Consider the following 26,094-nt stretch of genomic DNA (forward strand, 5'->3'; position numbering starts at 1 on the left):
CCATCGCTGCCGCTGAGAAGGCCCCCTTGGCTATCGGCCAGGATCCGGGCAGCCACCCGGAGCGACTGCAGCCCCCCTGTCTTTGCAGGCCTATGTCTGCCGGTCCGAGCCACCGGCCTCCGTGCTTCAGGCTCCACCAGATCTCCCGTCCTGGCGAGCCGCGCGTTGGCGAGGCGCCTCTCCGTGCCAGGGGTGGCGGCGGTGGTGCTGGATGGCAGCTTTGTCTGCGGGGTTCCTGAGGATCGGTTCGAAGACCAGATCCTCGGCCGATCGCGGCCGGTTCAGCCTCCTGACGGCGAGGGAGCTCCGTGTCTGCAGGACGCTCCTGGTAGAAGGGTGGCGGCTGTCCCAGTGGGAGGCCCTGCAGGTCCGTGTAGAATAGTCGCTTGGAGCACTGCAGACCCCCCAGCTGTTTCAGGAGGAAGGAGGCCGTGACGCTCCAGGCCGGTGGCAGGGCCGGCGTGGTGCGGGAACTTTTGCGCGGCCTGCAGTCGGAAGGTGGCCAGCCGACTCCGCCCGCACACCGGCCCGTGACCGCCCCCTCGTCCGGTGGCAGGGCCAGGACCCCAGCCGCGACTCCGGTGTCCTCCACCTGACCAGAAGAAGTCGAGGACTCGCTTCTGAAGCGCTTAACGAGGCTCATGGGGGATGTGCAGGGAGAAGAGTCGGTGCCACAGCATGGACGTCACCAGCTGGTTCACCGCCAGCGTCTTTGTCCTGAAGGTGAGGAACTTGCACAGGCGACTCCGGGTGCCCAGCCGCTCCTTCGCCTTCTCCTCCAGCTCGACTCGGTTCCTCCACGGTGGTTCCTCCTCTGGTCCGAGGAACACTTCTGGGTGGTGCGGCAGCGATGCTGTGCTCCCATCGATGGCTTTTGCCTTCTCGGGACACTCGGTCACGTCCCACGCTCCAACAACCGGCAGGCCCCGCTGCACTTTTGCCAAGTTCATTTTTGACGAGGAGGCTTTCGAAAAGACCTCCTGGCACTCGTGCAGCAGGGCGACATCAGCCAGGGAGCGCAGGATGAGGAGGAGGACGTCGTCGGCGTACGCCGTCAGGACCAACGTGACGCTTGGTTCCCCGAGCACCGGGCCGCTGAGCCTCCGCCTTACGAGACTCAGGAAAGGCTCTAAAGCCAGGGCATAAAGTAGGCCCGACCAATGGACGTCCCTGTCTCACTCCACGCTCGAATTTGACCGGGGGCAGTGAGGGCGCCGTTGACCTTGATCACGCACTCCACCTCGGCGTAGAGCAGGCGGATCGTTCGGACGAAGGCATCCCCAAAACCCAAGGTCCTGAGGGTTCCCAGCAGGTCATTTGTGGTCCACTCTGTCAAAAAGCCTTTTCCTGGTCGAGGGCCAGAAACGCGTTTGGGATGCCCAACCTTTGGGAGACCGCGATGAGGTCCCTGAGCAGGAAGACGCCGTCGTGGATGCTTCGTCCGGGTGATGGTGCAGGACTGGGTTCCCCGTCTACGACTTGTGCAATCACCCCTTCCGGTCGCAGGGAGAGAGAGGGCCTTCGTCAATATTTCGTAGTCGGTGTTCAGGAGGGACACCGGACGCCAGTCTTTGTAGGCGCCTCAGGTTCTCCGTCCGAGCACCGCCCTCCTCTGAGACTGAGGCATCACCCCCCCGGGTGACTGAGGCTTCCTCCAGCACCTCCCTCTGTAGTCCTGTCCCCCCGCCCCCCCCCCCCCCCCCCCCGCCGCGGGGACGGCCAAAAAGCGGAGTCCCCTGTTCGGCCGTCTGACCCCGGGGATTTATTTTTGGGGGGCCAGTCCTCTTACAGCTGCGTCAAGGTCATTCCCCCGGCGGGCCTTTTGCTCCGGCAGCTCTCTCCCCGTCTATCCCACCCCAGGGTGGGTCGGACCGCTACCTGCCTCCGCCTGAGTTGGCGCCGATGTCCCTTCAGGTCGAGGGCAGGCTGCCGCGGACAATCTCAGACGACGGGCGAACTCCTGCCCCAGTTCGTGCGCCAGGACACCGTCGCCACCGAAGAGCCACTCCGTGGATTTGAGCCTCGCGTCGAAAAGCGGGGATCCCGTGCCGACGCCGGTGGCGAGCTTCACCCGGGATCGCACCTCGTCTGCTCCTCCTCCTCCTCCTGCAGCCACCTTTGAGATGCTCCCCCTCCTCTCCCCGCGTTCTCGGAGAGGAGCGGGGGGGGGGGGGGTGGCCTCGCCATCCCCGGCGAGGCGCCACCCCCCTCCAAATCGAGGACCCGGGCTACCGCGCCGGTGGTTGGTCGGCGCCCTCCGGGGCCTGGCGCTCCCCCAGGCGCATTTGCCGGCAAAGCGGCCCGGTGTGCACCTTGCCCACGACCCACCGGCCGGGCCGGAGGGTCCAACTGGCTTTCGGTGTTAATCCGGCACGCTTACCAACATTGCTACGGAGGCGCCATTGGGAACCGGCCCCTCGACCCGGCTTGGGAAGCTCTCCAGGCTCCTGACGCTGAGCGGGCCGGGGGTCGAGGTCCCCGGCAGGGCTCCGGCCCCTGATGCCGGACGTCATGGGGGCACGTCACAAAGCTGCCCTCCTTGGAGGTGTTAAATCTGTCGCGCCTTGGACTGCGTCACCGTGCCGTCTGTACCCCCCCCTGACTCTCTCTCTCTCTCTCACTCCCCTCTCTCCTCCCTCCACTCTCTCCTCCCCTCTCTCCTCCCCTCTCTCCTCCCCTCTCCCCTCCCCTCTCCCCTCCCCTCTCTCCTCCCCTCTCCCCTCCCCTCTCCCCTCCCCTCTCCCCTCCCCTCTCCCCTCCCCTCTCCCCTCCCCTCTCCCCTCCCCTCTCCCCTCCCCTCTCCCCTCCCCTCTCTCCTCCCCTCTCCCCTCCCCTCTCCCCTCCCCTCTCCCCTCCCCTCTCCCCTCCCCTCTCTCCTCCCCTCTCTCCTCCCCTCTCTCCTCCCCTCTCTCCTCCCTCCTCTCCTCCCCTCTCCGCAATATTACGCTCTCATCCCCCCCTCTCCTCCCTCCCTCCCCCCTCCCCTCCCTCCCCCCTCCCTCCCCCCTCTCCCCCCCTCCCGCCCCCCTCCCTCCCGCCCCCCTCCCTCCCCCTCCCCCCTCTCCCCCCCTCCCTCCCCCCTCCCCCCTCTCCCCCCCTCCCTCCCTCCCCCCTCTCCTCCCCTCCCTCCCCCCTCTCCCTCCCCCCCCTCTCCGCAATATTCAGCCCCTCCCCCTCTCTCTCACAATCGCTCCCGCCCCCACCGCCTGGCCCCGCCTTCTTAAGCCCCCTTCACTGCGTTAGTAGCCTGCATGCGTGTGTGTGTGTGGTGCATGCGTGTGTGTGTGTCCGAGATCATCAGCAGCATCATCAGCAGCAGCAGTAGCATCAGCAGTAGCATCAGCAGTGTAACAGCCCCGTGGCTGGCTGTAAGAGGAGCAGGAGGAGGTGGTGGAGGAGGTGGAGGAGGTGGTGGTGGTGGTGGTGGCTTTGTCAGTGACGAGGTTGGTCTAGGCGCTTGTCCGCTATGTCACACAATCACCTACTCGCGTTCAGCCAGTGTGTGTGTGTCAGTGTGTGTGTGTCAGTGTGTGTGTGTCAGTGTGTGTGTGTGTCAGTGTGTGTCAGTGTGTGTGTGTCAGTGTGTGTGTCAGTGTGTGTGTGTCAGTGTGTGTGTGTCAGTGTATCATAGAGTGTGTGTCAGTGTGTGTCAGTGTGTGTGTGTCAGTGTGTGTGTGTCAGTGTGTGTGTGTGTGTCAGTGTGTGTGTTAGTGTGTGTGTGTCAGTGTGTGTCAGTGTGTGTGTGTCAGTGTGTGTGTGTGTCAGTGTGTGTGTGTCAGTGTGTGTGTGTCAGTGTATCATAGAGTGTGTGTCAGTGTGTGTATCAGTGTGTGTGTGTGTCAGTGTGTGTGTGTGTGTCAGTGTGTGTGTGTGTGTCAGTGTGTGTGTGTCAGTGTGTGTCAGTGTGTGTGTGTCAGTGTGTGTGTGTCAGTGTGTGTGTGTGTCAGTGTGTGTGTGTATCAGTGTGTGGGTGTGTCAGTGTATCATAGAGTGTGTGTCAGTGTGTGTATCAGTGGGTGTGTGTGTGTCAGTGTGTGTGTGTCAGTGAGTGTGTGTGTCAGTGTGTGTATCATAGAGTATGTGTGTGTGTGTCAGTGTATGTATCAGTGTCTGTGTGCCAGTGAGTGTGTGTCAGCGTGTGTGTGTGTATCATAGAGTGTGTGTGTGTCTGTGTGTGTGTCTGTGTGTGTTAGTGTGTGTGTGTCAGTGTGTGTGTCAGTGTGTGTGTGTCAGTGTGTGTGTGTCAGTGTGTGTGTGTGCCAGTGAGTGTGTGTATCAGTGTGTGGGTGTGTCAGTATGTGGGTGTGTCAGTGTGTGTGTGTCAGTGTGTGTGTGTCAGTGTGTGTGTCAGTGTGTGTGTGTCACTGTGTGTGTGTGTCAGTGTGTGTATCATAGAGTGTGTGTGTGTGTGTGTCAGTGTGTGTGTGTCAGTGTGTGTGTGTCAGTGTGTGTCAGTGTGTGTGTGTGTCAGTGTGTGTGTGTGTCAGTGTGTGTGTGTGTGTCAGTGTGTGTGTGTCAGTGTGTGTGTGTGTGTGTCACTGTGTGTGTGTGTCAGTGTGTGTATCATAGAGTGTGTGTGTGTCAGTGTGTGTGTGTGTCAGTGTGTGTGTGTCAGTGTGTGTGTGTCAGTGTGTGTGTGTCAGTGTGTGTGTGTCAGTGTGTGTGTGTCAGTGTGTGTCAGTGTGTGTCAGTGTGTGTGTGTGTCAGTGAGTGTGTGTATCAGTGTGTGTGTGTGTGTCAGTGTGTGTATCATAGAGTGTGTGTGTGTCAGTGTGTGTATCAGTGTGTGTGTGTCAGTGAGTGTGTGTATCAGTGTGTGTTTGTCAGTGTGTGTGTGTATCAGTGTGTGTTTGTCAGTGTGTGTGTGTCAGTGTATCATAGAGTGTGTGTCAGTGTGTGTATCAGTGGGTGTGTGTGTCACTGTGTGTGTCAGTGTATGTATCAGTGTCTGTGTGTCAGTGAGTGTGTGTGTCAGTGTGTGTATCATAGAGTATGTGTGTGTGTGTCAGTGTATGTATCAGTGTCTGTGTGTCAGTGAGTGTGTGTCAGCGTGTGTGTGTGTATCATAGAGTGTGTGTGTGTCGGTGTGTGTGTATGTGGGTGTATCAAAGAGTGTATGCCAGTGTGTGCGCCAGTGTGTGTGTCAGTGTGTGTGTGTCAGTGTGTGTGTGTCAGTGTGTGTCAATTGTGTGTCAGTGTGTGTGTGTCAGTGTGTGTGTGTCAGTGTGTGTGTGTCAGTGTGTGTCAATGTGTGTCAGTGTGTGTGTGTCAGTGTGTGTCAGTGTGTGTCGGTGGTGTGTCAGTGTGTGTGTGTCAATGTGTGTGTGTCGGTGTGTGTGTCAGTGTGTGTGTCAGTGTGTGTCAGTGTGTGTCACTGTGTGTGTGTGTCAGTGTGTGTCAGTGTGTGTCGGTGTGTGTGTCAGTGTGTGTGTGTCAATGTGTGTGTGTCGGTGTGTGTGTCAGTGTGTGTCAGTGTGTGTCATAGTGAGTGTGTGTCTGTGTGTGTCATAGTGAGTGTGTGTGTGAGTGTGTGTCAGTGTGTGTGTGTCTGTGTGTGTGTCTGTGTGTGTCATAATGAGTGTGTCTCAGTGTATGTGTGTGAGTGCGTGTCAGTGTCTGTGTCAGTGTGTGTGTTAGTGTCTGTCATAGTGAGTGTGTGTGTCATAGTGAGTGTGTGTGTCATAGTGAGTGTGTGTGTGTCAGTGTGTGTGTGTGAGTGCGTGTCATAGTGAGTGTGTGTGTCATAGTGAGTGTGTGTGTGTCAGTGTGTGTGTCAGTGTGTGTGTCAGTGTGTGTCATAGTGAGTGTGTGTGTCATAGTGAGTGTGTGTGTGTCAGTGTGTGTGTCAGTGTGTGTCATAGCGAGTGTGTGTGTCAGTGTGTGTCATAGTGAGTGTGTGTGTGTCAGTGTGTGTCATAGTGAGTGTGTGTGTTAGTGTGTGTGTCAGTGTGTGTCATAGTGAGTGTGTGTTAGTGTGTGTCAGTGTGTGTGTCAGTGTGTGTCATAGTGAGTGTGTGTGTCATAGTGAGTGTGTGTGTGTCAGTGTGTGTGTCAGTGTGTGTCATAGCGAGTGTGTGTGTCAGTGTGTGTCATAGTGAGTGTGTGTGTGTCAGTGTGTGTCATAGTGAGTGTGTGTGTCAGTGTGTGTTTCAGTGTGTGTCATATTGAGAGTGTGTGTCAGTGTGTGTCATAGTGAGTGTGTGTCAGTGTGTGTCATAGTGAGTGTGTGTGTGTCAGTGTGTGTCGGTGTGTGTGTGTCAGTGTGTGTGTGTCAGTGTGTGTGTCAGTGTGTGTGTGTCAGTGTGTGTGTCTGTGTGTGTCATAGTGAGTGTGTGTGTGTGAGTGTGTGTGTGTCAGTGTGTGTGGCAATGTGTGTCATAGTGAGTGTGTGTGTGTCAGTGTGTGTGTGTCAGTGTGTGTGTCTGTGTGTGTCATAGTGAGTGTGTGTGTGAGTGTGAGTGTGTGTCATAGTGTGTCAGTGTGTGTGTCAGTGTGTGTCATAGTGATTGTGTTTGTGTCAGTGTGTGTGTGTCAGTGTGTGTGTCAATGTGTGTCATAGTAAGTGTGTTTGTGTCAGTGTGTGTGTGTCAGTGTGTGTGTCAATGTGTGTCATAGTAAGTGTGTGTGTCAGTGTGTGTGTGTCAGTGTGTGTGTCTGTGTGTGTCATAGTGAGTGTGTGTGTGAGTGTGTGTCAGTGTGTGTGTGTCAGTGTGTGTCATAGTGTGTGTGTGTGTCAGTGTGTGTGTCAGTGTGTCATAGTGAGTGTGTGTGTGTCAGTGTGTGTGTGTCAGTGTGTGTGTGTCAGTGTGTGTCATAGTGTGTGTGTGTCAGTGTGTGTCATAGTGTGTGTGTCAGTGTGTGTCATAGTGATTATGTTTGTGTCAGTGTGTGTGTGTCAGTGTGTGTGTCACTGTGTGTCATAGTAAGTGTGTGTGTCAGTGTGTGTGTGTCAGTGTGTGTGAGTGTGTGTGTCATTGTGTGTGTGTGCGTCAGTGTGTGTGTGTCAGATGGTGTGAGTGTGTGTGTCATTGTGTGTGTGTGTGTGCGTCAGTGTGTGTGTGTCTGTGTGTGTCATAGTGAGTGTGTGTTTAAGTGTGTGTCATAGTGAGTGTGTGTCAGTGTGTGTCATAGTGATTGTGTTTGTGTCAGTGTGTGTCATAGTGTGTGTGTGTCAGTGTGTGTGTGTCATTGTGTGTCATAGTAAGTGTGTGTGTGTCAGTGTGTGTGAGTGTGTGTGTCATTGTGTGTGTGTGCGTCAGTGTGTGTGTGAGTGTGTGTGTCATTGTGTCAGTGTGTGTCATAGTGTGTGTTAGTTTGCGTGTAAGTTTGCGTCAGTATAGGTGAGTGTGTGTGTGTCAGTGTGTGTGTGTCTAACTGTCTGTGTGTGTTCAACTGTCTATGTGTGTCTAACTGTCTGTGTTTGTGTGTGTCAGTGTCTGTGTGTGTCTAACTGTCTGTGTGTGTGTGCGTCAGTGTGTGTGTATAACTGTCTGTGTGTGTGTGTGTCTGTGTGTGTCTGTCTCTGTATGTGTGTGTCTAACTGTCTGTGTGTGTCTGTCTGTGTGTGTGTGTCAGTGTGTGTGTGTTTGTCTAACTGTCTGTGTGTGTGTCTAACTGTCTGTGTGTGTGTGTGCGTCAGTGTGTGTGTATAACTGTCTGTGTGTATGTGTCTGTGTGTGTCTGTCTGTGTATGTGTGTGTCTAACTGTCTGTGTGTGTCTGTGTGTGTGTGTGTCAGTGTGTGTGTGTTTGTCTAACTGTCTGTGTGTGTGTCTAACTGTCTGTGTGTGTGTGTGCGTCAGTGTGTGTGTATAACTGTCTGTGTGTATGTGTCTGTGTGTCTGTCTGTGTATGTGTGTGTCTAACTGTCTGTGTGTGTCTGTGTGTGTGTGTGTCAGTGTGTGTGTGTTTGTCTAACTGTCTGTGTGTGTGTCTAACTGTCTGTGTGTGTGTGTGTGCGTCAGTGTGTGTGTATAACTGTCTGTGTGTATGTGTCTGTGTGTGTCTGTCTGTGTATGTGTGTGTCTAACTGTCTGTGTGTGTCTGTGTGTGTGTGTCAGTGTGTGTGTTTGTCTAACTGTCTGTGTGTGTGTCTAACTGTCTGTGTGTGTGTGTGCGTCAGTGTGTGTGTATAACTGTCTGTGTGTATGTGTGTGTGTGTCTGTCTGTGTATGTGTGTGTCTAACTGTCTGTGTGTGTCTGTGTGTGTGTGTCAGTGTGTGTGTGTTTGTCTAACTGTCTGTGTGTGTGTCTAACTGTCTGTGTGTCTGTGTGCGTCAGTGTGTGTGTGTGGGGAGCGATAGTGTAGCGGTTAGCGCTACGCTGCGCTATGAACCTGGCGATCCGGGGTTCGATTCCTGCTCACGGCCAACACCAGTGACGATTATCTGAACCGGTCCCGGGCCTCCCCTAGGTCGACTCAGCCTCAAATGAGTACCTGGTGTAGCGGTGTGTAAATATCGCCACTAGGGAGACAAAGGCGGTCGGGCGTGGTGCTGGCCACCCACCCCCTCGTGTACCGTTCCGGCCTTCATAGGTGCTCGCTAACAGCACTTGCCCCTACAGTCTGTTAAGGTTATATGGGGGATCTTTATCTTTGTGTGTGTCTAACTGTCTGTGTGTGTCTAATTGTCTGTGTGTCAGTGTCTGTGTGTGTTTAACTGTCTGTGTGTGTCTGTCTGTGTGTGTGTGCTTCAGTGTGTGTGTCTAACTGTCTGTGTGTGCGTCAGTATGTGTGTCTAACTGTCTGTGTGTGTGTGCGTGAGTATCTGTGTGTGTGTGCGTCAGTGTCTGTCTGTGTCTGTGTGTGTCTAACTGTGTGTGTGTGTGCGTCAGTGTGAGTGTGTGTCAGAGTGTGTGTGTGTAACTGTGTCTGTGTGTGTCTAACTGTCTGTGTGTGTGCATTAGTGTCTGTGTGTGTGAGTGTCTGTGTGTCTAACTGTCTGTGTGTGTGTTTGCGTCAGTGTGTGTGTGTCTAACTGTCTGTATGTGTGGGTCAGTGTGTGTGTGTGTGTCTGTGTGTCTAAATGTCTGTGTGTGTCTAACTGTCTGTGTGTGTGTGCGTGAGTATCTGTGTGTGTGTGCGTCAGTGCCTGTGTGTGTCTGTGTGTGTCTAACTGTGTGTGTGTGCGTCAGTGTGTGTGTGTGCGTCAGTGTATGTGTGTGTCTAACTGTGTCTGTATGTGTCTAACTGTCTGTGTGTGTCAGTGTCTGTGTGTGTCTAACTGTCTGTGTGTGTGTGTGAGAGAGTCTGTGTGTGTGAGTGTCTGTGTGTCTAAATGTCTGTGTGTGTGTGCGTCAGTGTGTCTGTGTAACTGTATCTGTGTGTGCGTCAGTGTGTGTGTGTCAGTGTCTGTGTGTGTCTAACTGTCTGTGTGTGTGTGTGCGTGAGTGTCTGTGTGTGAGTGTCTGTGTGCGTAAGCGTCAGTGTGTGTGCATCAGAGTGTGTGTGTGTCGGTGTTGAGTTAGTCTGTGTGTATAACTGTCTGTGTGTGTCTGTCTGTGTGTGTGTCTAACTGTCTGTGTGTGTCTAACTGTCTGTGTGTGTGTGCGTGAGTGTCTGTCTGTGTGTGTCTAACTGTCTGTGTGTGTCTACCTGTCTGTGTGTGTGTGCGTGAGTGTCTGTCTGTGTGTGTCTGTCTGTGTGTGTGTCTAACTGTCTGTGTGTGTCTACCTGTCTGTGTGTGTGTGCGTGAGTGTCTGTGTGTGTGTGCATCAGAGTGTGTGTGTCAGTGTGAGTCAGTATAGGTGAGTGTGTGTGTCATTTTGTGTCAATGTGTCTATGTGTGTGTCAGTGTGTGTGTCATTTTGTGTCAATGTGTCTATGTGTGTGTCAGTGTGTGTGTCTTTTTGTGTCAATGTGTCTATGTGTGTGTCAGTGTGTGTGTCTTTTTGTGTCAATGTGTCTATGTGTGTGTCAGTGTGTGTGTCTTTTTGTGTCAATGTGTCTATGTGTGTGTCAGTGTGTGTGTGTGTCATTTTGTGTCAATGTGTCTATGTGTGTGTCAGTGTGTGTGTGTGTCATTTTGTGTCAATGTGTCTATGTGTGTGTCAGTGTGTGTGTCATTTTGTGTCAGTGTGTCTATGTGTGTGTCAGTGTGTGTGTTTGTTAGTTTGTGTCAATGTGTCTATGTGTGTGTCAGAGTGTGTGTGTGTGTTAGTTTGTGTCAGTGAGGTTATGTGTGTTCGTTTGTTTTGTCAGTGTGTGTGTGTCAGTGTCTGTGTGTGTTTAACTGTCTGTGTGTGTGTGTCAGTGTGTGTGTGTCTAACTGTCTGTGTGTGTAACTGTCTATGTGTGTCTAATTGTCTGTGTGTGTGTCAGTGTCTGTGTGTGTCTAACTGTCTGTGTGTGTGTCAGTGTCTGTGTGTGTCTAACTGTCTGTGTGTGTGTCAGTGTCTGTGTGTGTCTAACTGTGTGTGTGTGTGCGTCAGTGTGTGTGTGTGTCTACCTGTCTGTGTGTGTGTGCGTCAGTGTCCGTGTGTAAGTGCCTGTGTGTGTCTGTCTGTGTGTGTTCGCGTAAGTGTGCGTGTGTGTGTGCGTCAGTGTGTGTGTGTCTGTGTGAGCGTCTGTGTCTGTGTGTGTCAGTGTCTGTGTGTGCGTTAGTGTGCGTGTGTGTGTGCGTTAGTGTGTGTGTCTTTGTGAGCGTCAGTGTGTGTGTCTGAGTGTCTGTATGTGTCTAACTGTCTTTGTCTGTCTGTACGTCAGTGTCTGTGTGTGTCTGTGTGAGCGTCAGTGTCTGTGTGTGTGTCTCAGTGTCTGTGTGTGTGTCTCAGTGTCTGTGTGTGTGTCTCAGTGTCTGTCTGTGTGTGTATCTCAGTGTCTGTGTGTCTCAGTGTCTCTGTTTGTGTGTCTCAGTGTCTGTGTGTGTGTGTGTGTTTCAGTGTCTGTGCGTGTATCTCAGTGTCTGTGTGTCTCAGTGTCTCTGTTTGTGTATCTCAGTGTCTGTGTGTGTGTGTGTCTCAGTGTCTTTGTGTCTCAGTGTCTGTATGTGTGTGTGTCTCAGTGTCTGTGTGTGTGTCTCAATGTCTGTATGTGTGTGTATCTCAGTGTCTGTGTGTGTGTCTCAGTGTCTCTGTGTCTCAGTGTCTGTGTGTGTGTGTGTTTCAGTGTCTGTGTGTGTGTCTCAGTGTCTGTATGTGTGTGTATCTCAGTGTCTGTGTGTGTGTCTCAGTGTCTCTGTTTGTGTATTTCAGTGTCTCTGTGTGTGTCTCAGTGTGTGTGTGTGTCTCAGTGTCTGTATGTGTGTATATCTCAGTGTCTGTGTGTGTCTCAGTGTCTCTGTTTGTGTGTTTCAGTGTCTGTGTGTGTGTGTGTGTCTCAGTGTGTGTGTCTCAGTGTCTGTGTCTCAGTGTCTGCATGTGTGTGTATCTCAGTGTCTGTGTGTGTCTCAGTGTCTCTGTGTATTTCAGTGTCTGTGTGTGTGTGTGTCTCAGTGTGTGTGTGTCTCAGTGTCTCAGTGTGTGGCAAAACAACCCCCTACCTCCTTGTGGTGCCGGACTGGCAACTCTGTCGTGGGCAGTGCCGTGGGGGGAAGGCCAATTCCGATTGGCCTCCCCCCTCATGGTGTCTGTGACCACCACAGCGGCTAAATGGGGGCTTTGGAGGGGTGCGAGGGGCTGGTAACCCCTCCACCTTCAATACATTTCCACTAAACCACGTCTAAAATATCTAATCAATAGGCTTGTGCCGGAGGCCCCGGGGGGACAGGTTTCTATGACGTCTCCTGGCCAAACCCCAATTGGCGAAGCCAGGATATTCAATCTCTACCCTCGAGGCTCCTCCAGAAACAACAAAAGGCCACTACGGGTGGCCACGTGGAATGTTCGAACGCTCACTGCGGAGGAGAGGGTGCCACTGCTCTGTCGGGAGCTGGACCGGTACCGCCTGGATCTCTTTGGCATTCAGGAGGTCCGGTGGACCGGCTCTGGCTCCTGCCACCATGAGGGGTGGACAGTCCTCTACTCAGGGCAGGAGACTGCCAAACAACAGGGTGTGGCTCTTCTTTTGAACAAAAGAATGAAGGGGGCGTGGGAGCGTGGCGGTGAGGTGTGGGAAGCTGTAAGCCCCAGGCTACTTTGGGCTCGCCTTCCCATCAACCTGAGATGAGGAGTGGTGGTCGTGGTTACTTATGCTCCCACTGAAGACGAACATCCGTGGAGGGATGCAGGCAAGGCCATGAGTCAGATGCCTTCTATGACCTCCTTTCACAGGTGCTAGCTAAAGTGGCCTCTCAGGATAGAGTCATCTTGTTGGGTGACTTCAATGCCCGAGTTGGTCATGATTCTGGCACCTGGTCTGGAGTGATTGTAAGGCATGGGCCAGATCAGCTCAATAACAACGGTAGGAGGCTGCTTGATTTTTGTGCAGCCCATGGGCTTGTAATTACCAACACGCCGTTACGGCATCGGCGCATCCACACAACATCATGGATGCATGCCGGGTCCAAGCAAGGACATCTGCTGGATTACATAGTGACGGAACAGCGGATGCGGGCCCATGTCCTTGACACCAGGACCTACCGTGGCGCTGATTTGCCCTCTGACCATCGACTAGTCATCTGTAAGATACGTCTGCCATTCTTCCACTCTGGTGGTGGGTGTACACCCAGGACCCCATTCCAACCTAAAGTGGCCTGGTCTTAGTTATCTGATGAAAGTTGCAAGCGAGAAATTCATCATCGTTTGCGGCTGGGGTTGACATCGTCCCTCACGCCTCCAGATGTCGAGGGTAAATGGGTGAGGTTTATGACTGTGACTCATACAGCTGCAATGTCTGCTTTGGTTACACAGTCCAGACCTCCCCAGAGACCCTGGCTGACAGAGGAGTTATTCAAGCTGGCTGAGAAAAAGCGACAGGCCCACTCTCATTGGCTACAGCATCCCACGTCGGAGAATGAGGAGGCTTACCACAGCCTTCGCTCGGAGGTTCGGAGAGCTGTGAGGCGCTGCAAGGATGGGTGGTGGTCGCGGGTTGCTGAGGAGATGGAATTTGCCTCAATGGCTCGCGATCACAATTATTTATTTAATTCCATCCAAAAAGTTACCTGCAGCGACACACCTATTAGCATCATTAGGTGAAAAAACGGTGATCCAATCTCCGGCCCCCAGGAACAGGTTTGCAGATTTGCTGAGCATTTCTGTGAAGTCCTGGGGGAGGGGAAATCCCTCCACATGGAAGGCATCGTGGGACAAAGTGGAGATGACCCTGCAGAGGCTGCGGTGCCTCAAATATTGGAAGAGGAAGTCACCCCCTGTGAGTGGCTGTCTGAGGTGCCATCTGTTGAGGAAGTACTGAAGGCGATCCAGAGTCTGAGACCAAGAAAGGCACCGGGTAGAGATGATCTCACACGCGAAATGCTGAGGGAGGGTGGCGTTTGTGCACAGACTGCCCTACATGACATCATAACAACAGGCTGGACCACTGGAAGGGTTCCGCAGGATTGGAAGGATGCCCTGGTGGTCCCCCGTTTCAGGAAGAGGGACCGCACAGACTGTAACAACTACAGGTGCATCTCACTCCTCAGTGTGCTGGGAAAGGTACTGGCAAGGATTATTCAACACCGCCTTGCCAGGCACGCTGAGAAGAGGCTTGCTGAGCCTCAATGCGGTTTCAGGAAAGGGCGGACCTGCACAGATGCCATTTTTCTCTCCGTTTTCTACAGCAGAGGTGTAGGGAATTCCAACAAGACCTACATCTCTGCTTTATTGACCTGGTCAAGGCCTATGATACCATCAGTAGTCCTGGGCTCTGGGTTGTTCTTCGTGCTTTCGGAGTCCCTGACCCGCTGCTCATGATCATTAAGGATCTTCATGGCAGTGAGTGGGCCCGGGAAAAAACTACGTGGCCGGGATTCGGAGCCATTCCCTGTTCACCTTGGGGTGCGACAGGGATGTCCTCTGGCTCCATCATTACTTAACATCTTTTTCGACCACGTAGTCTATGAAGCCTTTGATGGCTGTACTGGAGGAATTTCGATCTGGTACAGATACAATTGGAGGCTGATCGATGCCCGGGTGCGGTCAGGGGATGACTCCCTATTGGTCAACCACGTTATGTATGCTGCTCATTCAGAGGAGGAGTTGGAGACGCTGCTGCTGAGACTGGAGCGTGCCACTAAGAGGTGGGGCCTTACCATCAGCCCCACCAAAACTAAGCACCTGCCTGGGTATTTTGTGCCATCGGGCACTCCACCCACACAACTCCCAATCGGTGATGGGGGAGTTGTGGAGAGAGTGGGGAGTTTCCCATACCTGTGCAGTGTGCTCATGACTGGCTCTGGTTTGACAGCAGAGGTCTCACTCAGAATCAGTCGAGCGGCAATAACTTTTCATTGATTGCATAACGCTGTGTGGAAGCTACCTGGTCTGTCGCTCCGCACTAAGCTTCAGGTCTTCTCGGGCACGGTCATTCCCTGCCTTCTCTACGCTTGTGAAACGTGAACCCCCCTAATGGAGCATCTTCGCCAGTTAGAAACATTTAGGGTGGCCTGCCTACGATCCATCCTGGGTTTAACCAGACTGGATTGTGTGAGGAGCTCACAAATCCTTGAAAGATCTGGGCAATTCCCATCGGTGAGCTCCTCCGGCAGGCAAGGCTGCGTTGGCTGGGTCATGTAGCCCGCATGCCCAGCCACCGCATGCCGAAACAGCTTTTGTTCGGCCGGATTGAGGGGGCTAAACGGGCGCGGCACAGGCTAGAGAAGAGATGGAGTGATGTGGTACAGGAGGAGGTGGAGCTGAGTGGACTTGCCGATGACTGGTACCAGCGGTGTCAAGATCGGCCTCTGTGGAGGAGTCTCGTGAAGGATGCTACTGGGCAGTTGGAGGCAGTCGCCCTCCAAAAACAATGGAGGGCGGAGGAGCGACGCTCACAACAACGAGCGGAGTTCCGGGTGGCTAAAGCACAGCAGGTGCCACAGTAGGGGGCACAGGTGGTGCATCAGCCAGTCATCTTAGTCAGTCGACCCGTGGCACCTGGGTCTGCCCCGTGACCTCCTGCCAGCGGGCGTTCGACACTTCACGTGGCCTCAGGGTGCACATAGCCTGGCACAAGCGTCGTGGTGACGTCACCGCCACTTTGTGGCGAATGGCGGTTGTTGTTGTGTGTGTGTGTGTCTCAATGTCTGTGTGTGTGTCTCAGTGTTTAAGTGTCTGTGTGTGTATCAGTGTCTGTGTGTGTCTCAGTGTCTGTGTGTGTGTCTCAATGTCTGTGTGTGTATGTGTTTCAGTGTCTGTGTGTGTCTCGGTGTCTGTGTGTGTGTCTCAGTGTCTGTTTGTGTGTCTCTGTGTCTGTGTGTGTCTCAGTGTCTCTGTGTGTGTCTCTGTGTCTGTGTGTGTCTCAGTGTCTCTGTGTGTATCTCAGTGTCCGTGTGTGTCTCAGTGTCTGTGTGTGTGACTCAGTGTCTGTGTGTGTGTCTCAGTATCTGTGTGTGTTTCAGTCTCTGTCTGTGTGTCTCAGTGTCTGTGTGTGTGTCAGTGTCTGTGTGTGTGTCTCAGTGTCTGTGTGTCTCAGTGTCTGTGTGTGTCTCAGTGTCTGTGTGTGTCTCAGTGTCTGTGTGTCTCAGTGTCTGTGTGTGTGACTCAGTGTCTGTGTGTGACTCAGTGTCTGTGTGTGTGTCTCAGTATCTGTGTGTGTCTGTATGTGTCTCAGTGTCTGTGTGTGTGTCTCAGTGTCCGTGTGTGTCTCAGTGTCTCAGTGTGTCTCAGTGTCCGTGTGTGTCTCAGTGTCCGTGTGTGTCTCAGTGTCTGTGTGTGTGTCTCAGTGTCTGTGTGTGTGTGTCTCAGTGTCTGTGTGTGTCTCAGTGTCTGTGTGTGTCTCAGTGTCTGTGTGTGTCTCAGTGTCTGTGTCTGTGTCTCAGTGTCTCTGTGTGTCTCCGTGTCTCAGTGTCTGTGTGTTTCAGTGTCTGTGTGTGTCTCAGTGTCTGTGTGTGTCTCAGTGTCTGTGTGTGTGTCTCAGTGTCTCTGTGTGTCTCAGTGTCTGTGTGTGTCTCAGTGTCTGTGTCTCAGTGTCTCTGTGTGTGTCTCTGTGTGTGTCTCAGTGTCTCTGTGTGTGTCTCTGTGTGTGTCTCCGCGTGTGTCTCAGTGTCTGTGTGTGTCTCTGTGTGTGTCTCAGTGTCTGTGTGTGTCTCAGTGTCTCTGTGTGTCTCTGTGTGTGTCTCAGTGTCTGTCTGTGTCTCTGTGTGTGTCTCAGTGTCTGTGTGTGTCCCTGTGTGTGTCTCAGTGTCTGTGTGTGTCTCTGTGTGTGTCTCAGTGTCTGTGTGTGTCTCTGTGTGTGTTTCAGTGTCTCAGTGTGTCTCTGTGTGTTTCTCAGTGTCTCTGTGTGTGTGTCAGTGTCTCAGTGTGTGTCTCAGTGTCTCTGTGTCTGTGTGTGTCTCAGTGTCTGTGTGTGTCTCAGTGTCTCTGTGTGTCTCTGTGTCTGTGTGTGTCTCAGTGTCTCTGTGTGTGTCTCTGTGTGTGTCTCAGTGTATGTGTGTGTCTCTGTGTGTGTCTCAGTGTCTATGTGTGTCTCTGTGTGTGTCTCAGTTTCTCTGTGTGTGTCTCTCTGTGTGTCTCAGTGTCTCAGTGTGTCTCTGTGTGTGTCTCAGTGTCTCAGTGTGTCTCTGTGTGTGTCTCAGTGTCTCTGTGTGTGTGTGTCAGTGTCTCAGTGTGTGTCTCAGTGTCTCTGTGTCTGTGTGTGTCTCAGTGTCTGTGTGTGTCTCAGTGTCTCTGTGTGTGTCTCTGTGTCTGTGTGTGTCTCAGTGTGTGTCTCTGTGTGTGTCTCTGTGTGTGTCTCAGTGTCTGTGTGTGTCTCTGTGTGTGTCTCAGTGTCTGTGTGTGTCTCTGTGTGTGTCTCAGTGTCTGTGTGTGTCTCTGTGTGTGTCTCAGTGTCTCTCTGTGTGTGTGTGTCTCAGTGTCTCTGTGTGTGTCTCTGTGTGTGTCTCAGTGTCTGTGTGTGTCTCTGTGTGTGTCTCAGTGTCTGTGTGTGTCTCTGTGTGTGTCTCAGTGTCTCAGTGTCTGTGTGTGTCTCTGTGTGTGTCTCAGTGTCTCTGTGTGTCTCTGTGTGTGTCTCAGTGTCTGTGTGTGTCTCTGTGTGTGTCTCAGTCTCTGTGTGTGTCTCAGTGTCTCAGTGTGTCTCTGTGTGTGTCTCTGTGTGTGTCTCTGTGTGTGTCTCAGTCTCTGTGTGTGTCTCAGTGTCTCAGTGTGTCTCTGTGTGTGTCTCAGTGTCTGTGTGTGTGTGTGTCTCAGTGTCTGTGTCTCAGTGGCTCTGTGTGTCTCAGTGTCTGTGTGTGTGTCTCAGTGTCTCTGTGTGTCTCAGTGTCTGTGTGTGTCTCAGTGTCTGTGTGTGTCTCAGTGTCTCTGTGTGTGTCTATGTGTGTGCCTCAGTGTCTATGTGTGTCTCTGTGTGTGTCTCAGTGTCTGTGTGTGTCTCTGTGAGTGTCTCAGTGTGTCTCTGTGTGTGTCTCAGTGTCTCTGTGTCTGTGTGTGTCTCAGTGTCTCTGTGTGTGTCTCTGTGTGTGTCTCAGTGTCTGTGTGTGTCTCTGTGTGTGTCTCAGTGTCTCTGTGTCTGTCTCAGTGTCTGTGTGTGTCTCAGTGTCTCAGTGTCTGTGTGTGTCTCTGTGTGTGTCTCAGTGTCTCTGTGTGTGTCTCTGTGTGTGTCTCAGTGTCTCTGTGTGTGTCTCTGTGTCTCAGTGTCTCTGTGTGTGTCTCTGTGTGTGTCTCAGTGTCTCTGTGTGTGTCTCAGTGTCTCTCTGTGTCTGTGTGTGTCTCTGTGTGTGCCTCAGTGTCTGTGTGTGTCTCAGTGTCTCAGTGTCTGTGTGTGTCTCTGTGTGTGTCTCAGTGTCTCTCTCTGTGTGTGTCTCAGTGTCTCAGTGTCTGTGTGTGTCTCTTTGTGTGTCTCAGTGTCTCAGTGTGTCTCTGTGTGTGTCTCAGTGTCTGTGTGTTTCTCAGTGTCTCAGTGTCTCAGTGTGTCTCTGTGTGTGTCTCAGTGTCTCTGTGTGTGTCTCTGTGTCTCAGTGTCTGTGTGTGTCTCTGTGTGTGTCTCTGTGTGTGTCTCAGTGTCTCTCTCTGTGTGTGTCTCTGTGTGTGTCTCTGTGTGTGTCTCAGTGTCTCTGTGTGTGTCTCTGTGTGTGTCTCAGTGTCTGTGTGTGTCTCTGTGTGTGTCTCAGTGTCTCAGTGTGTCTCAGTGTGTGTCTCAGTGTCTATGTGTGTCTCTGTATCTGTCTCAGTGTCTGTGTGTGTCTCAGTGTCTCAGTGTTTGTGTGTGTCTCTGTGTGTGTCTCAGTGTCTCTGTGTGTGTCTCTGTGTGTGTCTCAGTGTCTCTGTGTGTGTCTCAGTGTCTCAGTGTCTGTGTGTGTCTCTGTGTGTGTCTCAGTGTCTCTGTGTGTCTCTGTGTCTCAGTGTCAATGTGTGTCTCTGTGTGTGTCTCAGTGTCTCTGTGTGTGTCTCTGTGTGTGTCTCAGTGTCTCTGTGTGTGTCTCAGTGTCTCTCAGTGTCTGTGTGTGTCTCTGTGTGTGTCTCAGTGTCTCTCTCTGTGTGTGTGTGTGTGTCCCAGTGCACTTTGCCCCTCTGACCCGACCTCCGCTTCTGCTTCCACACGGCCCCTACATCGATCTGACAGCCTCCCCCGGGGCACAGCGGACCCACCCAGGGAGAGAGAGACAGCACAGACAGACAGACAGAGAGACAGAGAGACAACACAGAGACAGAGAGACAACACAGGCACACGGAGACACAGACACAGCAGCCATGCTCGCTACTAAGAAGAGTGAGGTTCCAGGTAAGAATCTCCCACCGGGGGTTTGCACACCTGTAGAATGCGAACCTCTTCACGCCAACACCTCCTCATCCAACACCTCCTCATCCAACACCTCCTCATCCAACACCTCCTCATCCAACACCTCCTCTGCAGCAGCAGCAGCAGCAGCTGCTGTCTGGTGGTGATGGTGATGATGATGGTGGTGATGGTGATGATGATGGTGGTGATGCTGGTGGTGATGGTGGTGATGCCTTCTCCTTCGTTGAGAGATGTTCGTGTATGTCTATGGGTCTCTGTGTGGTGAGTCTATGGGTCTCTGTGTGGTGAGTCTATGGGTCTCTGTGTGATGAGTCTGTGGGTCTCTGTGTGATGAGTCTGTGGGTCTCTATGTGATGAGTCTGCGCGTCTCTGTGTGGTGAGTCTGTGGGTCTCTGTGTGATGAGTCTGTGGGTCTCTGTGTGATGAGTCTGTGATTCTCTGTGTGATGAGTCTACGGGTCTCTGTGTGATGAGTCTATGGGTCTCTGTGTGATGAGTCTATGGGTCTCTGTGTGATGAGTCTATGGGTCTCTGTGTGATGAGTCTACGGGTCTCTGTGTGATGAGTCTACGGGTCTCTGTGTGATGAGTCTGTGGGTCTCTGTGTGATGCGTCTGTGGGTCTCTGTGTGATGAGTCTATGGGTCTCTGTGTGATGAGTCTGTGGGTCTCTGTGTGATGAGTCTATGGGTCTCTGTGTGATGAGTCTATGGGTCTCTGTGTGATGAGTCTATGGGTCTCTGTGTGATGAGTCTACGGGTCTCTGTGTGATGAGTCTGTGGGTCTCTGTGTGATGCGTCTGTGGGTCTCTGTGTGGTGAGTCTATGGGTCTCTGTGTGATGAGTCTATGGGTCTCTGTGTGATGAGTCTGTGGGTCTCTGTGTGATGAGTCTGTGGGTCTCTATGTGATGAGTCTGCGCGTCTCTGTGTGGTGAGTCTGTGGGTCTCTGTGTGATGAGTCTGTGGGTCTCTGTGTGATGAGTCTGTGATTCTCTGTGTGATGAGTCTACGGGTCTCTGTGTGATGAGTCTACGGGTCTCTGTGTGATGAGTCTGTGGGTCTCTGTGTGATGCGTCTGTGGGTCTCTGTGTGATGAGTCTATGGGTCTCTGTGTGATGAGTCTGTGGGTCTCTGTGTGATGAGTCTATGGGTCTCTGTGTGATGAGTCTATGGGTCTCTGTGTGATGAGTCTATGGGTCTCTGTGTGATGAGTCTACGGGTCTCTGTGTGATGAGTCTGTGGGTCTCTGTGTGATGCGTCTGTGGGTCTCTGTGTGATGAGTCTATGGGTCTCTGTGTGATGAGTCTGTGGGTCTCTGTGTGATGAGTCTGTGGGTCTCTGTGTGATGAGTCTATAGGTCTCTGTGTGATGAGTCTATGGGTCTCTGTGTGGTGAGTCTGTGGGTCTCTGTGTGGTGATACTACGGGTCTCTGTGTGATGAGTCTATGGGTCTCTGTGTGATGAGACTATGGGTCTCTGTGTGATGTGTCTATGGGTCTCTGTGTGATGAGTCTGTGGGTCTCTGTGTGGTGAGTCTGTGGGTCTCTGTGTGGTGAATCTGTGGGTCTCTGTGTGATGAGTCTGTGCGTCTCTGTGTGCTGAGTCTATCGGTCTCTGTGTGATGAGTCTATGGGTCTCTGTGTGATGAGACTATGGGTCTCTGTGTGATGTGTCTATGGGTCTCTGTGTGATGAGTCTGTGGGTCTCTGTGTGGTGATACTACGGGTCTCTGTGTGATGAGTCTATGGGTCTCTGTGTGATGAGACTATGGGTCTCTGTGTGATGTGTCTATGGGTCTCTGTGTGATGAGTCTGTGGGTCTCTGTGTGGTGAGTCTGTGGGTGTCTGTGTGGTGAATCTGTGGGTCTCTGTGTGATGAGTCTGTGCGTCTCTGTGTGGTGAGTCTATCGGTCTCTGTGTGAGTGAGTCTATGGGTCTCTGTGTGATGAGTCTATGGGTCTCTGTGTGAGTGAGTCTATGGGTCTTTGTGTGAGTGAGTCTATGGGTCTCTGTGTGATGAGTCTATGGGTCTCTGTGTGATGAGTCTGTGGGTCTCTGTGTGATGAGTCTATGGGTCTCTGTGTGATGAGTCTATGGGTCTCTGTGTGATGAGTCTGTGGGTCTCTGTGTGGTGAGTCTGTGGGTCTCTGTGTGATGAGTCTGTGGGTCTCTGTGTGATGTGTCTATGGGTCTCTGTGTGATGAGTCTGTGGGTCTCTGTGTGATGAGTCTGTGGGTCTCTGTGTGGTGATACTACGGGTCTCTGTGTGATGAGTCTATGGGTCTCTGTGTGATGAGTCTATGGGTCTCTGTGTGATGTGTCTATGGGTCTCTGTGTGATGAGTCTGTGGGTCTCTGTGTGGTGAGTCTGTGGGTCTCTGTGTGATGAGTCTATGGGTCTATGTGTGATGAGTCTATGGGTCTCTGTGTGGTGATGAGTCTATGGGTCTCTGTGTGATGAGTCTGTGGGTCTCTGTGTGGTGAGTCTGTGGGTCTCTGTGTGATGAGTCTATGGGTCTCTGCGTGGTGAGTCTATGGGTCTCTGTGTGATTAGTCTATGGGTCTCTGTGTGATGAGTCTATGGGTCTCTGTGTGATGAGTCTACGGGTCTCTGTGTGATGAGTCTGTGGGTCTCTGTGTGATGCGTCTGTGGGTCTCTGTGTGATGAGTCTATGGGTCTCTGTGTGATGAGTCTGTGGGTCTCTGTGTGATGAGTCTATGGGTCTCTGTGTGATGAGTCTGTGGGTCTCTGTGTGGGTGAGTCTAAGGGTCTCTGTGTGGTGAGTCTGTGGGTTTCTGTGTGGTGATACTACGGGTCTCTGTGTGATGAGTCTGTGGGTCTCTGTGTGATGTGTCTATGGGTCTCTGTGTGATGTGTCTATGGGTCTCTGTGTGATGAGTCTGTGGGTCTCTGTGTGGTGAGTCTGTGGGTCTCTGTGTGGTGAGTCTATGGGTCTCTGCTGTGTGATGAGTCTATGGGTCTCTGTGTGATGAGTCTGTGGGTCTCTGTGTGGTGAGTCTATGGGTTTCTGTGTGATGAGTCTGTGGGTCTCTGTGTGAGTGAGTCTGTGGGTCTCTGTGTGATGAGTCTGTGGGTCTCTGTGTGATGAGTCTGTGGGTCTCTGTGTGATGCATCTGTTGGTCTCTGTGTGATGAGTCTATGGGTCTCTGTGTGATGAGTCTGTGGGTCTCTGTGTGATGAGTCTGTGGGTCTCGGTGTGATGAGTCTATAGGTCTCTGTGTGATGAGTCTATCGGGCTCTGTGAGATGAGACTACAGGTCTCTGTGTGATGTGTCTATGGGTCTCTGTGTGATGAGTCTGTGGGTCTCTGTGTGGTGATACTACGGGTCTCTGTGTGATGAGTCTATGGGTCTCTGTGTGATGAGACTATGGGTCTCTGTGTGATGTGTCTATGGGTCTCTGTGTGATGAGTCTGTGGGTCTCTGTGTGGTGAGTCTATGGGTCTCTGTGTGATGAGTCTACGGGTCTCTGTGTGATGAGTCTGTGGGTCTCTGTGTGATGCGTCTGTGGGTCTCTGTGTGATGAGTCTATGGGTCTCTGTGTGATGAGTCTGTGGGTCTCTGTGTGATGAGTCTATGGGTCTCTGTGTGATGAGTCTGTGGGTCTCTGTGTGGGTGAGTCTAAGGGTCTCTGTGTGGTGAGTCTGTGGGTTTCTGTGTGGTGATACTACGGGTCTCTGTGTGATGAGTCTGTGGGTCTCTGTGTGATGTGTCTATGGGTCTCTGTGTGATGTGTCTATGGGTCTCTGTGTGATGAGTCTGTGGGTCTCTGTGTGGTGAGTCTGTGGGTCTCTGTGTGGTGAGTCTATGGGTCTCTGCTGTGTGATGAGTCTATGGGTCTCTGTGTGATGAGTCTGTGGGTCTCTGTGTGGTGAGTCTATGGGTTTCTGTGTGATGAGTCTGTGGGTCTCTGTGTGAGTGAGTCTGTGGGTCTCTGTGTGATGAGTCTGTGGGTCTCTGTGTGATGAGTCTGTGGGTCTCTGTGTGATGCATCTGTTGGTCTCTGTGTGATGAGTCTATGGGTCTCTGTGTGATGAGTCTGTGGGTCTCTGTGTGATGAGTCTGTGGGTCTCGGTGTGATGAGTCTATAGGTCTCTGTGTGATGAGTCTATCGGGCTCTGTGAGATGAGACTACAGGTCTCTGTGTGATGTGTCTATGGGTCTCTGTGTGATGAGTCTGTGGGTCTCTGTGTGGTGATACTACGGGTCTCTGTGTGATGAGTCTATGGGTCTCTGTGTGATGAGACTATGGGTCTCTGTGTGATGTGTCTATGGGTCTCTGTGTGATGAGTCTGTGGGTCTCTGTGTGGTGAGTCTGTGGGTCTCTGTGTGGTGAATCTGTGGGTCTCTGTGTGATGAGTCTGTGCGTTTCTGTGTGGTGAGTCTATCGGTCTCTGTGTGAGTGAGTCTATGGGTCTCTGTGTGATGAGTCTATGGGTCTCTGTGTGAGTGAGTCTATGGGTCTTTGTGTGAGTGAGTCTATGGGTCTCTGTGTGATGAGTCTATGGGTCTCTGTGTGAGTGAGTCTATGGGTCTTTGTGTGAGTGAGTCTATGGGTCTCTGTGTGATGAGTCTATGGGTCTCTGTGTGATGAGTCTGTGGGTCTCTGTGTGATGAGTCTATGGGTCTCTGTGTGATGAGTCTATGGGTCTCTGTGTGATGAGTCTGTGGGTCTCTGTGTGGTGAGTCTGTGGGTCTCTGTGTGATGAGTCTGTGGGTCTCTGTGTGATGTGTCTATGGGTCTCTGTGTGATGAGTCTGTGGGTCTCTGTGTGATGAGTCTGTGGGTCTCTGTGTGGTGATACTACGGGTCTCTGTGTGATGAGTCTATGGGTCTCTGTGTGATGAGTCTATGGGTCTCTGTGTGATGTGTCTATGGGTCTCTGTGTGATGAGTCTGTGGGTCTCTGTGTGGTGAGTCTGTGGGTCTCTGTGTGATGAGTCTATGGGTCTATGTGTGATGAGTCTATGGGTCTCTGTGTGGTGATGAGTCTATGGGTCTCTGTGTGATGAGTCTGTGGGTCTCTGTGTGGTGAGTCTGTGGGTCTCTGTGTGATGAGTCTATGGGTCTCTGCGTGGTGAGTCTATGGGTCTCTGTGTGATTAGTCTATGGGTCTCTGTGTGATGAGTCTATGGGTCTCTGTGTGATGAGTCTACGGGTCTCTGTGTGATGAGTCTGTGGGTCTCTGTGTGATGCGTCTGTGGGTCTCTGTGTGATGAGTCTATGGGTCTCTGTGTGATGAGTCTGTGGGTCTCTGTGTGATGAGTCTATGGGTCTCTGTGTGATGAGTCTGTGGGTCTCTGTGTGGGTGAGTCTAAGGGTCTCTGTGTGGTGAGTCTGTGGGTTTCTGTGTGGTGATACTACGGGTCTCTGTGTGATGAGTCTGTGGGTCTCTGTGTGATGTGTCTATGGGTCTCTGTGTGATGTGTCTATGGGTCTCTGTGTGATGAGTCTGTGGGTCTCTGTGTGGTGAGTCTGTGGGTCTCTGTGTGGTGAGTCTATGGGTCTCTGCTGTGTGATGAGTCTATGGGTCTCTGTGTGATGAGTCTGTGGGTCTCTGTGTGGTGAGTCTATGGGTTTCTGTGTGATGAGTCTGTGGGTCTCTGTGTGAGTGAGTCTGTGGGTCTCTGTGTGATGAGTCTGTGGGTCTCTGTGTGATGAGTCTGTGGGTCTCTGTGTGATGCATCTGTTGGTCTCTGTGTGATGAGTCTATGGGTCTCTGTGTGATGAGTCTGTGGGTCTCTGTGTGATGAGTCTGTGGGTCTCGGTGTGATGAGTCTATAGGTCTCTGTGTGATGAGTCTATCGGGCTCTGTGAGATGAGACTACAGGTCTCTGTGTGATGTGTCTATGGGTCTCTGTGTGATGAGTCTGTGGGTCTCTGTGTGGTGATACTACGGGTCTCTGTGTGATGAGTCTATGGGTCTCTGTGTGATGAGACTATGGGTCTCTGTGTGATGTGTCTATGGGTCTCTGTGTGATGAGTCTGTGGGTCTCTGTGTGGTGAGTCTGTGGGTCTCTGTGTGGTGAATCTGTGGGTCTCTGTGTGATGAGTCTGTGCGTTTCTGTGTGGTGAGTCTATCGGTCTCTGTGTGAGTGAGTCTATGGGTCTCTGTGTGATGAGTCTATGGGTCTCTGTGTGAGTGAGTCTATGGGTCTTTGTGTGAGTGAGTCTATGGGTCTCTGTGTGATGAGTCTATGGGTCTCTGTGTGATGAGTCTGTGGGTCTCTGTGTGATGAGTCTATGGGTCTCTGTGTGATGAGTCTATGGGTCTCTGTGTGATGAGTCTGTGGGTCTCTGTGTGGTGAGTCTGTGGGTCTCTGTGTGATGAGTCTATGGGTCTCTGTGTGATGAGTCTGTGGGTCTCTGTGTGATGAGTCTGTGGGTCTCTGTGTGGTGAGTCTGTGGGTCTCTGTGTGATGAGTCTGTGGGTCTCTGTGTGATGAGTCTGTGGGTCTCTGTGTGGTGAGTCTGTGGGTCTCTGTGTGATGAGTCTATGGGTCTATGTGTGATGAGTCTATGGGTCTCTGTGTGGTGATGAGTCTATGGGTCTCTGTGTGATGAGTCTGTGGGTCTCTGTGTGGTGAGTCTGTGGGTCTCAGTGTGATGAGTCTATGGGTCTCTGTGTGATGAGTCTGTGGGTCTCTGTGTGATGAGTCTATGGGTCTCTGCGTGGTGAGTCTATGGGTCTCTGTGTGATTAGTCTATGGGTCTCTGTGTGATGAGTCTATGGGTCTCTGTGTGATGTGTCTACGGGTCTCTGTGTGATGAGTCTGTGGGTCTCTGTGTGATGCGTCTGTGGGTCTCTGTGTGATGAGTCTATGGGTCTCTGTGTGATGAGTCTGTGGGTCTCTGTGTGATGAGTCTATGGGTCTCTGTGTGATGAGTCTGTGGGTCTCTGTGTGGGTGAGTCTAAGGGTCTCTGTGTGGTGAGTCTGTGGGTTTCTGTGTGGTGATACTACGGGTCTCTGTGTGATGAGTCTGTGGGTCTCTGTGTGATGTGTCTATGGGTCTCTGTGTGATGTGTCTATGGGTCTCTGTGTGATGAGTCTGTGGGTCTCTGTGTGGTGAGTCTGTGGGTCTCTGTGTGGTGAGTCTATGGGTCTCTGCTGTGTGATGAGTCTATGGGTCTCTGTGTGATGAGTCTGTGGGTCTCTGTGTGGTGAGTCTATGGGTTTCTGTGTGATGAGTCTGTGGGTCTCTGTGTGAGTGAGTCTGTGGGTCTCTGTGTGATGAGTCTGTGGGTCTCTGTGTGATGAGTCTGTGGGTCTCTGTGTGATGCATCTGTTGGTCTCTGTGTGATGAGTC

General features: G+C 52.4%; 1 protein-coding gene across 1 annotated transcript in view; it reads left to right on the forward strand.

The window, feature by feature from the left end:
- LOC116958045 (uncharacterized) overlaps window positions 1–26,094 on the forward strand; it is a 229,044-nt gene that overhangs the window by 59,409 nt on the left and 143,541 nt on the right. Inside the window, exon 3 of the mRNA XM_076055229.1 lies at window positions 18,595–18,753. Within this exon, the coding sequence (XP_075911344.1) occupies window positions 18,595–18,753 (159 nt within the window). The remainder of the gene's footprint in view (window positions 1–18,594; window positions 18,754–26,094) is intronic.

The sequence above is a fragment of the Petromyzon marinus genome, chromosome 70 (genome assembly GCF_048934315.1).
Source record: "Petromyzon marinus isolate PM22_M1 ecotype Great Lakes invasive population chromosome 70, UKy_Petmar_22M1.pri1.0, whole genome shotgun sequence".
Classification (NCBI taxonomy): domain Eukaryota; kingdom Metazoa; phylum Chordata; class Hyperoartia; order Petromyzontiformes; family Petromyzontidae; genus Petromyzon; species Petromyzon marinus.